This window comes from Arachis ipaensis, chromosome B10, assembly GCF_059453495.1.
Source record: "Arachis ipaensis isolate K30076 ecotype BB chromosome B10, ASM5945349v1, whole genome shotgun sequence".
Taxonomy (NCBI): domain Eukaryota; kingdom Viridiplantae; phylum Streptophyta; class Magnoliopsida; order Fabales; family Fabaceae; genus Arachis; species Arachis ipaensis.
The window spans coordinates 49,022,104-49,037,512 of NC_142435.1; the positions used below are offsets into that span (position 1 = coordinate 49,022,104).

General features: G+C 36.9%; 1 protein-coding gene across 1 annotated transcript; it reads left to right on the forward strand.

The window, feature by feature from the left end:
• The first annotated feature begins 7,104 nt into the window (after positions 1-7,104).
• On the forward strand, positions 7,105-10,348 carry LOC107623272 (Vacuolar import/degradation, Vid27-related protein). Its single transcript, XM_016325470.3, has 2 exons — positions 7,105-8,969; positions 9,848-10,348. Exons 1-2 carry the CDS (start codon positions 7,341-7,343, stop codon positions 10,133-10,135), a joined length of 1,917 nt encoding a protein of 638 aa, XP_016180956.1. The 5' UTR covers positions 7,105-7,340; the 3' UTR covers positions 10,136-10,348.
• Positions 10,349-15,409: the final 5,061 nt, after the last annotated feature.

The window sequence follows — 15,409 nt, forward strand, 5'->3', positions numbered from 1 at the left end:
TCAACATGTACCGTATAACCAGTTCGTGGAGCATGCGGCTTATCAACTAGTGGGAGAAGCTCAGCAATGGTGGCAAGGAGAGCGCTGACTACTACACCAACAGAACGTGAACATTACCTAGGCGTTATTCGAGGAAGCTTTCTACAAGAAGTACTTTCTTGAGCCAATAAAAGAGACCAGAGAGTTGGAGTTCTTACAGCTGAAGCAAGGGTTCATGACTATAGCTGAATACACTAGTAAGTTTGAGAAACTTTGTAAGTTCTCAAGAATAAGTCAGGGTGCCCCTGAATCCTATGAAGGCTGGAAATGCATTAAGTACCAAGTAGGGTTGAAAGAAGATATCATGCGTGTAGTGGTTCCATTGGAGATTACGGGATTCTTAGAATTGGTGAACGAGGCAAGAATGGTGAAGGATTGTATTAAGAAGCAGACTTTAATGAGAGATACTCGCGGGGGTACCAATAGCAAAGGTCATGAGAATTATTTTCCACCAAGAGGCCAGATCTTCAAAAGGGACGGATATGCCACTCAACATCATCATGGTCAAAGAAACTTCGGAAGAAACAACAATACCCAGTTTTTCCGGGCGAAAAAAAATGGTCAATGTTATGCATGTGGAATACCTGGACATATTGCCAGAAATTGCCGTCGTGGGAACAGCCAAGATGAGGGACAAAATTAACAGTCAAGCCGTGTGTGTACTTTGGATGCATGTGATGCGACGGGGTCGGATCCTCCAATGAGCGGTAAGCGTATGCTTTGAGTATTATATTGCCTGGACCTGAGGATAGCTTGGTTCTATCTTTTGCAAAGTCGTCGTTAGGGTTACGAGAGCTTAGGGTTTTGTTGAAAGTAAACCATGGGAAAGGAGGATTCTAGTGGCGGTAGCCGAGGATTTTGGACTTGTGATGACGAACGATCAGAGTGGACGTGCCGGGATGGTTACCAGGTATGACTAGAAGTCTTGGCGGTTCCCTGCATGGGTGATGAGTGCGGTTCAGCGCTAGTGGCAACGGAAGTACCGACTAACGCCTTTGCGATTTTTAACTATGATTTTGTCGGTTTTAAGGTTTAGAATAATTTCCAATCTGGTTTGGAACTTTGGTTTAAATGATTCGGTTTTGAAAGTTAGTCAGAACTCTTGATTTAAGAGATATGGCTTAAAAAAACAGTGAGTTCTCTGATTTTGTTCAATTGTGAAAATGGTTTCCAATTTCTCTTATCGAAAGGGATTCAATTTGAAAAGTTTTAAATTTAAGAAAATCATGATTTGAAGTAATCAACTTCCGAGTAAATGATTTTGACTCCTTTCAGAAAGCTCAATAGTGATCTGGTCTAGAATAAACTATTTTGAATGATTTGGTTTTGAAATTAGGATTGTAACTTTTGATCAAATGATATGATTTAAAAAGGAAAGTGAGTCCTAAGAATTTGTTAACTTGTGATTTTGGTTTGTAAAGTTTAATTTAATAAAAGGGGTTCAAATTGAAAGGTTTTGATTTAAGGATTCTGATGGATTTAGGAGAATCGTGCTTCAAAGTGATTGATTTACAAATAAAAGGTTTTTGACTCTGTAATAAGGTTTTAAAGAATGGACTCATTTAGATTGAACTTGTTTTAACGGTTTTGAAAGGAAATATTATAAAATCGGTATTTGTTTAAGGAAAAATTTCGGATTCTTAATTACAATAATCAGAGTGACGCGGCGGAAGGCGAGAAAGAACGTCGACACGGAGGGATGATCGTGGACGAGATACTTTGACAACCTGTTGGGGTGGCAACGTTGTAACTAGGATGCTTCGTGGAGAATATATATATATATATATATATATATATATATATATATATATATATATATATATATATCACATCGCGTGATTCAGATTTTCGAGGGCGAAAATCATTTTAAGGAGGAGAGGATGTAAGAAACGGATTTTTCACGGATAAAATCATTTAAATGCCCAAACTAAATTCTGGAAAGTTAGAGTGAGATTTTGAGGATTTAAATGTGATTATTGGACTCAGTAGGTTTTTCTGAGTCAGAAAATGTGTTTTCTGCAAAAAACCGTGAAAAACCGCGAACCGACAGTCGAACTGGTTCAAGTCTGCCCGGTACTGTGTGAGAAAAAGTGAAAACAGTCGAAAACCTTAGGAAAACATTATAGATGGAAAAACCGGGCGTTAGTGTTAAAGATTTGTCCCAAAGTTGGGCCGAACGGGCTAAAAACGCTAACGGATTGGACCGAGCTCAAGTTGGGTCCAAGCCCAACATATATAAGGGTCGATTAATGAACCCATTCATCATTAAACACACACACACTTAGCTGAAAGAGAAGGGAAAGAAGAGAAACCCTTGAGCACTATTCACTTCAATCTTCACAAGCTCATATCTTGAGCTACAGAGCTCCAATCGCTGCACCATTTACGGCCACGCATTCCTTGTGAAGAGCTCTACCAAATTCACCCAAGAAACTGGTAAGGCAAGCTCAAATCCCTCTCATTTATTCTCCTCAAAGTTTTGAGTTTTAGGGTTTTTGGCTAAGTGAGGTTTTGTGATTTTTGGGTGTTCAGGTACACTCTAGCCTTTGATTGATGTTGGTTTTGGCTTCCAAAACTATTGGGCAAGGTAAGAGGCATTGAAACTCTTGTGAAATTTCAATTATAATGAGCCCTAGGTTGATTTATGATGATTTATGTATATATAGCTTGATTATGGTGAGTTTGGAGCTTGTTGATGCTTGTTGGAGATTCTTGGTGGCTTAGATTGTGATTGAAAGCTTGTCTTGGGGTCAATTTGGGGTTTTGGTGCATATTGGGGATTGGCCAAAGTATGATTTCGGTTTTCTCTATGTAGTATATAATATTCATGGACACTTAGGCTAGTGACCCATAGGATAGGTTTGAATTAAAATGGTTGTTGATGATGTATGATGAATTAATATTGTTATGTTGGTAAATATTGGTTGTTGGATATTGAATGTTGAGGTACGATAATTTATGATGAATTGATGAGCTATGATTATGTTGGTAGAAGTGGGGCATGATAGTGCATGATAATTGATAATTTGGAGTGATTGATAAATGGCTATATTGATCTTGACAGTATGATATTGGAGAATGATGTTGAAATTGATGATAATGATGGTTAGTAAGGGTATTATTATGTTTTGATGATGTGAATTGATGATTATATATGGTGGAGTGGTAAGTTGAAGTATAGCACATGGTAAGAGCTGATATGGGATAGAGTTAATGTGGTTTTGGTTGGTTTGGGTTATGAAGGTTGGTAAATTGAGATTCTTGTGAGTTAGGTTTAAGTTAGTTTTTGGTGAACTTTGTCGGATCATAACTTATTCCTTGGTTTTCAAAATTGGTTGAAAATTATTTGAAATTAAAGCTTATTGAAAACCCTTTAAATTAATATAAAGTTTGTAAAATTTGGAATTTTGTAGAGGAAGTTATGATAATTCAAAGTTGGTGTTAAAAGTCTGAAATTCTGCAAAGTTGCAGAATTTCAGGATTTCTGTTATGTGCGCACGCAATGCCTTGTGTGCACGCACAACCCTGCGAAAATCTTATTCTGTGCGGACGCACAGACCTGTGCGTACGCACAGGCAGGAAAAGGTTCTCTGCTCGCAATGTTAGCACAGCTTGTGCACGTGCACATCAATGAAGAATTACGACCTGTGCGTAAACACAGCCCTGTGCGCACGCACAAGTCGGGAAGGGTCGTCTGGTCTGTTGGGGGCGCTAGCAGATCCTGTGCGAGTGAACAGTCTTTACAAATTTTAGTACCTGTGCGTACGCACACCCCTGTGCGCACGCACACTTTCAAAATCTTCCTGGGCGTGCGCACGCACACCCCTGTGCGTACGCACACGCCCTGTTTCTCAAACTTAAACTTTGTTTCCAACTACTTCACATTCCCAACAATGTTGTAAGCTTCTATAACACCATTTTAAGGCGTTTGGGTTTAATTTTGAGTATGGAAATATGGGAAATGGGTTAAGGGTTTTAGTTGATGTTTATTATGAAAAATTAGCGAACGGAGGTTTAGGTTTCTGGTGTACTAAGGATGAGTTCGATGGAGTGGAAAAGAGGAATGGAAATGTTGAATTGACAGTAGTTGAGATGAGTCGAGGACTCTGAATGAGATGATGGATCCATATATGCTGAAAAAGTTTCTGAAGACCACTGAAGTGCTGATTCATACTGAGATTATGATACACTATGCACCTGGCAGGGACGTCAGTTGGATCCCGCCTGTCGAGGTAGTGGCTATTGAGATTATGAGACGTTATGCACCCGGCAGAGACGGTGGTTGGATCCCACCTGTCGAGGTAGCGGCGGCGGCGTAAGGGCGGTGGTTCGTCTTGCTTGCGTTGAGATGTAAGGTATGTGGAAATGGTATCCCGCTCACATCCTTTCGAAATAACTATAGTGTGTCGGCACTATATTCGGGATGGTGGTCTGAGCACGATATCTCGGTGGGTTCCCATTATGATTTCCGAAAGGTAACACCTCCATGGAGTTGTGTCGGGTTGGCAGTTGAACTGACAATGTGATATCACAGCCAGTAGGACAGGCATTCATCATGTGCATTTTCTATCTGTTTGTTTGCTTTGCCGACTTGTAATTGTATGCCTATTTGTATAACATGTTTAATTGCTACTTGAGTTACTTGTCTTACTTGTAATACTTGTGTTTTACTTGCATTGTATATATTGTGCTTTCTACTGGGATGGAGGAGGTTCGGAAGGCGGTGGCGATGGGATCGCAAGGAGGTTAGGTTGGTGAAGGCTGTGGGACAGTGGTGTTTACTTAGAATAGAAATCCCCTAAGATAGAATACCCGGTTTATTTATGTTAAGAGTTATATATGTGTTTTATTGTTTTAGTATTCCTTAAGTTCGAATCTCGTGACGGATATGAAGTCTAGGATTGCCTTTGGCGTCCCGGGGTCTTATATCCTACATCACTGGGCACTGTTACCATACTAAGAACCTTTGATTCTCATACCATATTTCTGTTGTGTTTTTCATATGCAAGTCGCAACCCACCTGTGTGAGTTGTTTGGTTGGTGACAGAAGCGGAGGATCCGGATACCCTTTTGGAGTCTTTTTGGTTTACTTTGTATATATGTCTCTCGCTTTTGTATTTTGTTTTGGCCTAGAGGCTTGTATTTGAGAGAGAGGAAAACTTGTATAAGCCATTTTAAACTTCAGTTTCCTTTTTGTCTGTATATTTGGCTAGCCGGCTTAAACTCCGGGAGTCGTGGCTAGTTTCTTATGATATTACACTATTATACTATTATCTTTGTTTATATCACATATGTTTCTTGTGCTTTAAGTTAGACGCTTCGTTAGTTCGTTTTGCGCTTTTAAATCCTGCTTTTGAGCTATATCCTTCATCAAGTTTCTAAATTATATTATTTCTTATATATATATATATATATATATATGTATCAGCTTTTGAACTATCATAAGCCTTGATTAACCGTTGCTTTACGACACGAGGTAAATCTTAGGCTAATTAGGGTATTACAAATGCCATTTGCGAGTTCACCTGTTTCTCCTTCGCTGTCGTTAAGTCTCTCACTCTCTAGTTTCTACTTGACATCTTTGGCTCTTTAGTGTCATCACTATTTTGTGTTGTTGCTACCATGATTTTCCGTCATTGCATTTAGCCATTTAAGTAATGTTATTCTTAAAAAAGTTTTTCTTTAAGATTTAATAGATCAGGATTTAGTATTTAGATTTTTTTTTTGCTTTAAGCTTTTACATATTAGGTCAGTATGATTTATTATTTTAATTTTATAATTTACAGAATATTAAATTATTGGTTAATGATTGTAGATGTAGACTATTAGTAATTTGGTTAATGTTGAACTTAAAGAAAATGATTTTCTGACGAAAATGGTAAAGATGATATTGATGTCATAGAAGATGAAGATATTGAAAGATTTTAGTTTTAATTTATTAGAACTTTTGATTGTATGGGTTGAACTGAAGTACTTATTGTTATTGTATGCTTAATAATTGCATAAGCATTTATGAAGGATTTATACGTATTCTAAAGTACCTGTTATAATTTATAACGTGTATTATTATTTTAGTTTAGTATGTGTTTTAAGCTTCATATTATTAATTTTGAATGGCGAGATTTACTTAAACGAGTATAGGTCAGCTCCATGAGTTTACTTAAACGAGTTTGATAACCTTTATGCCACACAAATGAAGCACGCAATTTATTAAAATCTAGTTTCCAATGGCCACCGAGAAATTGAGTTTAGACGTATAATCCTACTCCTACATTTTCAATTGCACAACACACTGACACACGTTACATAGGTTTTTTTTTTTTTTTTAGGTAGGACATAAATTCGGATGTAGTTATTTAAGAGACATATGATATGTCACTCAACCAAATTTCTAACTACAATTTGATTTAGTTCATACATTTATTTATTTTTTTTGGGGGTATTATATGAAGCTGAAGTCCAGGAAAAAAAAACCTACATACAAATTAAACGAGATAAAGTAACCTCTCTTTTATCATCTTTACAAACACTGAAAAATTCAGAAAGAGATAAATCTCAAAAAACATAGTCAGATTATGAGTAGTTCATACATTTATAGTTAACAAGAGTTATGACAAACACACGAATTACATAAAAGGCCATACCAGTTGGAGAAAGCAGAATGCTACACTGGCCCAGCAAATCAAGGGCCTGTTATCGGGTTGTTGCCCTTCAACTTTAGTTTCCCATGCTAACACAAAGCCCAACCCAATGCTGACAAAAATAAAAAGAAGTACTTAGCTTTATCGTAGCGACAAGGTAGGTTAATTCATGGCTATGGAGTCTATTCACAATAACCGTAGCCAGAGAAGGCATGACTAACGCAACATTTAGTTTAAGGAGTGGGTCGGGTGGTTCTTTGAGTTGGGTTTGGATTGTTGGGCATAGTCCAAATCCACAAAAAAAAAACTACTTAGCTTAACTGCCAAGTAATTCGCAAATTACGACCCAAAATAAAAACTAAACTTAATTACTCAAAATTTAATAAAAAATAAAAAAGAGGTGCGTATTTTCCACGCCAAAAGCACCGCAGAGCGGCGTAGCAAAAACACGCCTAAGTAACGGGCACTGACAATATATATAAAAAAAAAAAAAAAAACCGCTACGTCTTGATCCCCCCCATTTCAAATCCCCAAAACGCAAAAGCCAAAATCAGTCGGTTCTCAATCTCATTCTCTCCTTTCTCATCAATCAAATCCGAACCTCGTATCTTCAATTTCCAATCCTATTCTCAAATCCTGTTCCCAATTTCAACCCTATCCATGGGTACCTCTCAGAGCCGCGAAGGCCTTGAAGTCTCCGACTCTGATTCCGACTACGACGAACGAGACGAAGAACAAGAAGAGGAAAATTACGAAGATGCCCAAACCATTTCCACTTCTGCAACTCAAACCCCAACCCAGCTCGATGAAGTTGACGCTAGGCTCAAAGCGTTGAAGCTCAAGTACCAATCAAACACACCTTCTCCTTCTTCTTCTTCTTCCTTTCCGAAAAACGCCGTTAAACTCTACCTTCACATAGGTGGCAACACCCCCGCCGCAAAATGGATCGTCGCCGATAAACGCACCGCTTACTCCTTCGTCAAATCAATCGGCAACGAAGAAGAAGATGAAGAGAACGAAAACGACGACAACGACGAGCGAAACGACGGTAAGTGGTACATGAAGGTTGGGATCAAGGTTAAGGCTAGGGTTTCGACGGAGATGCAATTGAAGATGTTCGGTGACCAACGCCGCGTCGATTTTGTCTCTAATGGAGTCTGGGCTCTCAAATTTCCTACCGACGAGTCATACCGGAGATTCATCACCGAATTCCAGGACCGACTCTTCTACAACGTGTACGGCCTCGAACCTACGGAGGAGAACAAAGTGAAGGTCTATGGTAAGGAGTTTATCGGTTGGGTGAAACCGGAGGTCGCCGACGATTCGGTTTGGGAAGACGCCGACGATGCCTCCTTAGGAAATTCACCAAGAACCACCACGCCGGGTAGGTCAAGAGACGATTTGCTGGAGGAGTTCGAAGAGGCTGCGAATGGCGGAGTTCAGAGCCTTACGTTGGGAGCGTTGGATAATAGTTTCTTGGTTAACGACACCGGCGTTCATGTTTACCGGAATTTCGACCGGGGAATTCACGGGAAGGGTGTGGCTGTGAAATTCTCCGGTGGCGATCTCCGGCAGCATACCGCGAACAAAGCCCTGCTGATGAGGGCGGAAACCAACATGATGCTGATGAGTCCAATGAGCGAAGGGAAGCCCAACGCTTCGAAGCTTCACCAGCTTGATATCGAGACTGGAAAGATTGTTACTGAATGGAAGTTTGAGAAGGATGGCGCTGACATCACCATGAGAGACATAACAAACGACACTAAAGGGTCGCAATTGGATCCTTCCGAATCAACTTTCCTGGGGTTGGATGATAACAGGCTGTGCCAGTGGGATATGCGTGATAAGAAGGGAATTGTTCAGAAAATTGCGAATTCTTCGAATTCGCCAGTGCTGCATTGGAGCCAGGGGCATCAGTTCTCAAGAGGGACTAATTTCCAGTGCTTCGCGACCACGGGCGATGGTTCCATTGTTGTAGGGTCACTTGATGGGAAGATAAGGCTGTATTCCAAAACGTCGATGAGGCAGGCGAAGACTGCATTCCCGGGACTTGGGTCACCGATCACTCATGTTGATGTTACCTTTGATGGAAAGTGGGTGCTTGGCACCACTGATACCTACTTGGTGTTGATTTGTACGTTGTTCACTGATAAGGATGGGAAGACTAAGACTGGGTTCAGTGGTCGTATGGGAAATCGGATACCTGCTCCGAGGCTGTTGAAGCTCACTCCCCTGGATTCACATTTGGCTGGTGAAACCAATAAGTTCCATGGTGGCCATTTCTCATGGGTAATCACTTTTTCGCAATTATTTTTACGTTTTTGTTATGTTGTCTTATACTTGCATTGCAATAAGATATTAATACATATATCCGTGTAAGCATATTTCATGTAGCTGTTTATTATTATGTCTGTTGGGTAACATCATTAACTGGAGCACATTTAATTTCCCTTTGATCAGTTTTATTAAAGAAAAAAAATGAATGTAGGTTTTTTTTTTTTCAGAACCCCCCAGCTGTGTCGCCATTTCATGTTAAAAAAACATACTCCAATCATCAAAGTTGAAAGTTTTGTAATTAATGTACTCCAATGCTTCAAATTTCCAATTTCCTGTTTTGTCTATGATTAGCATATGGGGCAATGTACAAGATTGCGAACATTCGCAAATGAGCTTAGTTTCACTGACTATCATGTTTAGATTTAAGGCATGTAATCCATTATAAACCTGAGCATATTGCTGGAATCATTTTGATTCTTGTCTTGATGGAGCAAGACATTCTGTCAGGTTGAATGATGGTCTGTGAGATAAAATGGTGGAGGATATTTTTAAGACATAAGGGATGTAGGAATAATGCAAGTCGGATTTATGTTGCTGTTTTCTGTAAATTGGGCTGAAATGCAGAGTAACAGGGGATGCAAACAAAGTATTGTTCTGTTAATCACTTGCATGTTAGTATTCACTTCATTAATATTTGTTGCATACATACTTGAATGTAAAATGAAATGTATACTTCAATTTGGTGACATCTGTTTTCATATGGTTGCCTTGTATGAATTAATAGCTTGCTTGTTATGTATTGTGGAAACTAGTTCTAATTATAGATTGATTCATTAATACCGTTGTAGCATCAAGTATCTCACATATTTGTTGTTGTCTTTCTCTTTCAGGTCACCGAGAATGGTAAGCAAGAACGCCACCTTGTTGCAACCGTGGGCAAGTTCAGTGTCATATGGGACTTTCAGCAAGTAAAGAACAGTGCTCATCATTGTTACAGAAATCAACAAGGGTTGAAGAGCTGCTACTGTTATAAGATAGTGTTGAAAGATGAGTCGATTGTGGAATCAAGATTTATGCATGAGAAGTTTGCTATTAGTGATTCCCCAGAAGCTCCACTTGTGGTGGCAACTCCTATGAAAGTCAGCTCTATCAGTCTCTCTGGAAAACGACATGGCTGAACCTTCTTTTTTATTTTTCACCTTTTTTTGTTTTTTTTTTCCTCCAATTTTTATGTTTAAAATTAGAATTTTAGTCCCTCAATCGATTTGTTGCCTTGTATTCAAGTCTGAGTGTTACCGTTTGTTCTTCTGTATAGTAGGTGTTTAGGTTTGCGCTGTATGTATTTTCATTCTTATTCAGTTAATAGTTATACCTTTTTCATTGGTGTGGTATTTCCTATTTGCAAAGATATTATGTACCCTTTTTTTCAGATAAAGAAAAAAGATAAAAATTGGTTAAAAGATATGCCATTTCTAAGCTTATTTTCTCGTCTCACCTGTATTGAATCTTGGAGATTGAGTACCCTATTGTGCTTCTGGGCATGTTAATCTCCTTTTACCACTTATAATCACTTAGAAGAAATGAATAACACTTACTAAACAAATAATGAATCTATACTTCCTGCAACTGTTCCTGCATGAAATCTTTAGCCGTGTTCGGACTTTTTGCTGAGAATATGAGCTTGTGAAGTCAGGGGTATGGAGATCCTAACCGCACGATGTTAGAACCAGGCTGAGAAGGCAATATGTAAGAGACGGCAATGGTTAAGTCACTAATGCTTTTTGGGGTTGGAGTTTTGTTTGAGTTTATCTGGTGAGCTTTCCTCTCCTTTTATTCCCCTTTTTCCAGGTAACCTTCAATGCCTGTTTTGATGCCATAATTTGGCAGTTTTATATAATCCTGACTTCATTAGCCTTAATGATATACTCGTTTGTTAGTAATGTGATATTCTCTCTTTATTATGATATCGGTCGTTTGATATTGTCCAGAACAGTGCTCCAACTCCGGTTTCTTGACTTAACGACTTTGTCGAATTCGAATTTATGGGATCAGGTTCAAATGATTTTTATTTATTAATTTTTAAGTGCGAAAAAATTCCTTAAAAAACTTTTTTGTTTCTTTTGTGCAAAGATAAATTTTTTCGACTTGCGAACCGTCCGGTTATCATTATTTCTCTCCCCATCAATCAATGCCACATTAAGTTTCAATTAAATAACTTCACTTTTAACTTCTACTTTCCTATTTCTTCGAAACATTTTTTTTCCAAAAAAAAAAAAAAGAATTTTCCTGAAGGTTTTTCTTTCTCCTTCCTCCTCTCGGTCTTTCTTCTCTTCTCCTTTTTCAATGAGGAATGACTAACTTTCTACAAGTATTACTAACCAAGTTATTCAACATTAAACCAAGTAAGATTTTTAGCCTTGTTTTTCGCAATTTTATGCATCAACATGTGTATGTTTTTGAGAATATTCTTCCTGCTCCCTTCATCTTCACTGTTATATGCATTTTCTCTATGGCTCTGGTTCTGCTTTTATATTTGCTATTTTGATTAAGTTAACATAGTAGGGATACAACTATTTTAGTTTTTCCTAATCTTGGTTGGGTTGACTTTAGGTTTTATTTTGTCCTATTTTTGGATTTTTTTGCACCATTCTAAATTTTTTAGAATTCTATTATATTTTCTTTGAACTTTCTAGGTGAATTTCAAAGTTTTCTCTTTTTAACATAGTGGTGATGTCCCTGTAAGTTTTTTTAAGATGCCGAAAAAAAAGGTGGTTGCAAATTGTGAATTTACTAGCACCTTAAAATGTTCGAGGCTGCCCCTGTGCCCCCAATCAATTCGGACACTAAGCTTGAAGTAGATATCTATTCCTGAGTTTTCCAGGAAGTAAAATTGATACATTTCTCCGTTACCCAAGAGGAATTAGATAACTTGCAAGAAGTTCGAGTTATTTTCAATTCGACTAAGGTAATTGGTATGTTTTGTTGGTTTCGGACTCTAATGACTGCTTATACCATATAAACGAAAATGATGGAAATATCTTGGATTGGCTGTGGATGTACAAGATGTAACGACTTGTATTTTTAAAAATATAAATATTAATAAGTTATGGTTTATTTTATTAGTTAGGACTATTTGTTCTTAGAGGCTATTTTATTAAAGATAATTAAATTGATTTTATGATAATTAGAGTTTAAATTAATTAAGAATTTTATATAATTTTTATTATAATTAGAATATTTGGTATGATTAAAATTAAAATTTTGATAATTAAAAAATAGTGGAAATTTGTTAATTTAAATAATTAGAATTTAGTTCATCTATATAAATTAAAAAAAAGTTAATTAATTTATCTTTAATTTTAAATTAGAGTAATTTGTTTAAAACCGATGAGTAAGTTGATAAATAATATTCTTAAAAATATTTTTAATAGACTATATTTAGTTTTAAATTACTATTTTAATCTCTAATTTTATTAAAATATCTATTCTACTCTTATCCGTTTATAAAATCTCTAATCCTAACCTAAAACTCCTAATTATTTGCCTGAGTTAAGAGTCAAAATAGTCCCTGAAAGATACCTTGATATCCATTTTTGTCCCCAAAAGAATAAATTAATCGAATTCGTCCCCAAAAGATAATCAACTTAGTCACGTTCGTCCTTCTGTTATTTTCTTTACCAATGGTGCTAACAGAGAATGATGTGGCAGTTACATTTTTTTTTGGTTAAAGCATGGAACTAAGCAAGTCCAAGCCCAGAAAAACGAACCCTAACCACTACTCGACCCGATTCTCTACTAAAACTCCCTCACTAATCGTCTTCTCCCGCTCCTTTATGGTGGAACACTGCGCGAATCCTGTAACACCCTACCACACAGAGCCTTATGCTTAAGTCATAAGACAGAGGTGGCAAGGTATTACGACCTCTAAAAATAAAATTTAGTATATGTAGTAGTGTGAAAAAAGTTTATAACTAGGAGCCTCTGGAGAACATAGGGTAAAACAAAATCGTAAATTGAAAAATGCAACACTCCGATCGATAATGTGATGGAACAGATAAAGGATAAGCTAACACAAGTATATATATAAAAGAGTGCCAAAAATACGAATATCAAAACTCAAGATCCGATTGCAAAGATAACCGGTTCGAGCATAGAAGTATACTTATATATAAGGTAAGGAACCTAAAAGAAGAATTACAAAACCTGTTCTCCAAGATAACCTCTAAGAGGAGTCAACACAGTATATGTATATAGTGGAGATAATAAGTATCTAAGTAAATACCTAAAACCAAAATAAAGTCCCGAGAGCTAAGAATCTTCGCTAATCCAGAAGTCTCCAGCATGCCTCAGCGAGGAGTGATAAACCACTATTTTATGGTTTATCTTGTGCTCAATTGAGTGATTTTTATCTACTCTTTACCCACTTATTCATACTATTTGCATGGTTTTACATTTACCTTCCTAATTATGTGCCTTGATTGAAAACATGCTTCTTTGGACTTATAATTTCTAATATTAATCCTCTCTTATCACCATTAGATGCCTTGATATGTGTGTTAAGTGTTTTCAGAGATTACAGGACAGGAATGACTCAGAGGATGGAAAGGAAGCATGCAAAAGTGGAAGGAATACAAGAAGTTGGAGAAACTGCTAAGCTGTCCAGCCTGACCTCTTCACACTCAAACGGCTATAACTTTAGTTACAGAGGTCCAAATGACGCGGTTCCAATTGCGTTGGAAAGCTAACATCCGGGGCTTCGATTTGATATATAATATGTAATAGTTTCCCTGAAGCTAGGCGACGCGACTGCGTGCTCCATGCGGCCGCGTCGCAGTGACGAAAAACCAGCGTGGCAAATTTCTTCTCCAGCGATTTCTGGGCTGTTTCTGACCCAGTTCGCGGCCCAAAAAACACAGATTAGAGGCTATAAAGTGGGGGAATGCATCCATTCATAATCATGCTTTCATATTCACAATTTAAGGATTTAGATGTAGTTTTTAGAGAGAGAGGTTCTCTCCTCTCTCTTAGGATTAGGATTAGGATTTCTCTTAGTTTTAGGAGTGACTCTCGATCCCAGGTTCAATGTTCTTTTTATTTATTTTCTCAATTTAATTTATGAACATCTATGCCAGATTTAATTTTTTTTATTAATGCAATTCGAGGTATTTTCAGATTTAAGATTACTTTGCTTTATTTATATTGATGCTTTTAATTTAATTTAGATATTTTTCTCCCTTTTGGCTTTGGTCAAGTGATTGGTAGTACTTGAGTTATCAAACTCAGCAAGTAATTGAAATTGACAGATTCTGCTTTAGCTAGGATTGCTCTAACACTAGTCTCTCCACAGGAGTTGACTAGGACTTGAGAATGAAGCTAATCAGTCCACTTAACTTTCCTTTGTTTAATAAAGGCTGACCAAGTGGGATTAAAATCCAATTCTCTTCACATCTGATAAGGATAACTAGGATAGGAATTCCAATTCTAATACCTTGCTAAGAGATTTTATTATTATTATTTTATTTTACTTGTCATATAACATATTCCCTCCTTACTTCCAAAACCCCAATTTACAAACTCATAACCAATAATAAGAACATACCTCCCTGCAATTCCTTGAGAAGACAACCCGAGGTTTAAATACTCGGTTATCAATTTTAAAAGGGGTTTGTTACTTGTGACAACCAAAACGTTTGTATGAAAGGACTTTTGAAGGTTTAGAAACTATACTTGCAACGAGGATTTATCCGCAAATTTCTAGACCACGCAAAAGTTCCTCTCATCAAAATGGCGCCGTTGCCGGGGAATTACAAACGTGTGCCTTATTATTGGTTATTGTAAATATTTGCTTTTTGATCTATTTTTATTTTTATTTTTATTTTTATTTTTTTTAGTTTTTTGTAAATTAAGAGGTTATTGATTTTTATTTTAAAATTTTTATCTTATCTTATCTTATTTCAAAAATCAAATTTCAAAATTCAAATTTAAAATTTTTTTCTTTCAAAATTCATATTTAAATTTCAAATTTCAAAAATTCAATTTTCCAAAATTTAAAATTCAAATTTTAAAATTTAAAATTCAAATTTCAAAATTTAATTTTCAAATTCAAAATTTAAATAACCTTTTAATTTCAATTTATTTTTATTTTTGTTTTTAATTTTTATTTGATACTGTGAACTCTCACCCCTTTGGCTATGAGTCTGGTTACAATTATGTTGCAGGAAGAAGAAATTACAATGAGAACAGGCATCAAGGTTGGAACAATCAAAGATGGGAGGAGCCACAAGGATTTGATCAACCCTCATGGCAACAACCACCTCCAATAGACTATCAACAACCACCACCATATGCCTATAAACCCTCTCCTCAACACAACTTTGAACCGCCATACTCACAAGCCACCTACAACCATTCACCTCCATATGACCATAACCCGCATCCACCATACCAACCAC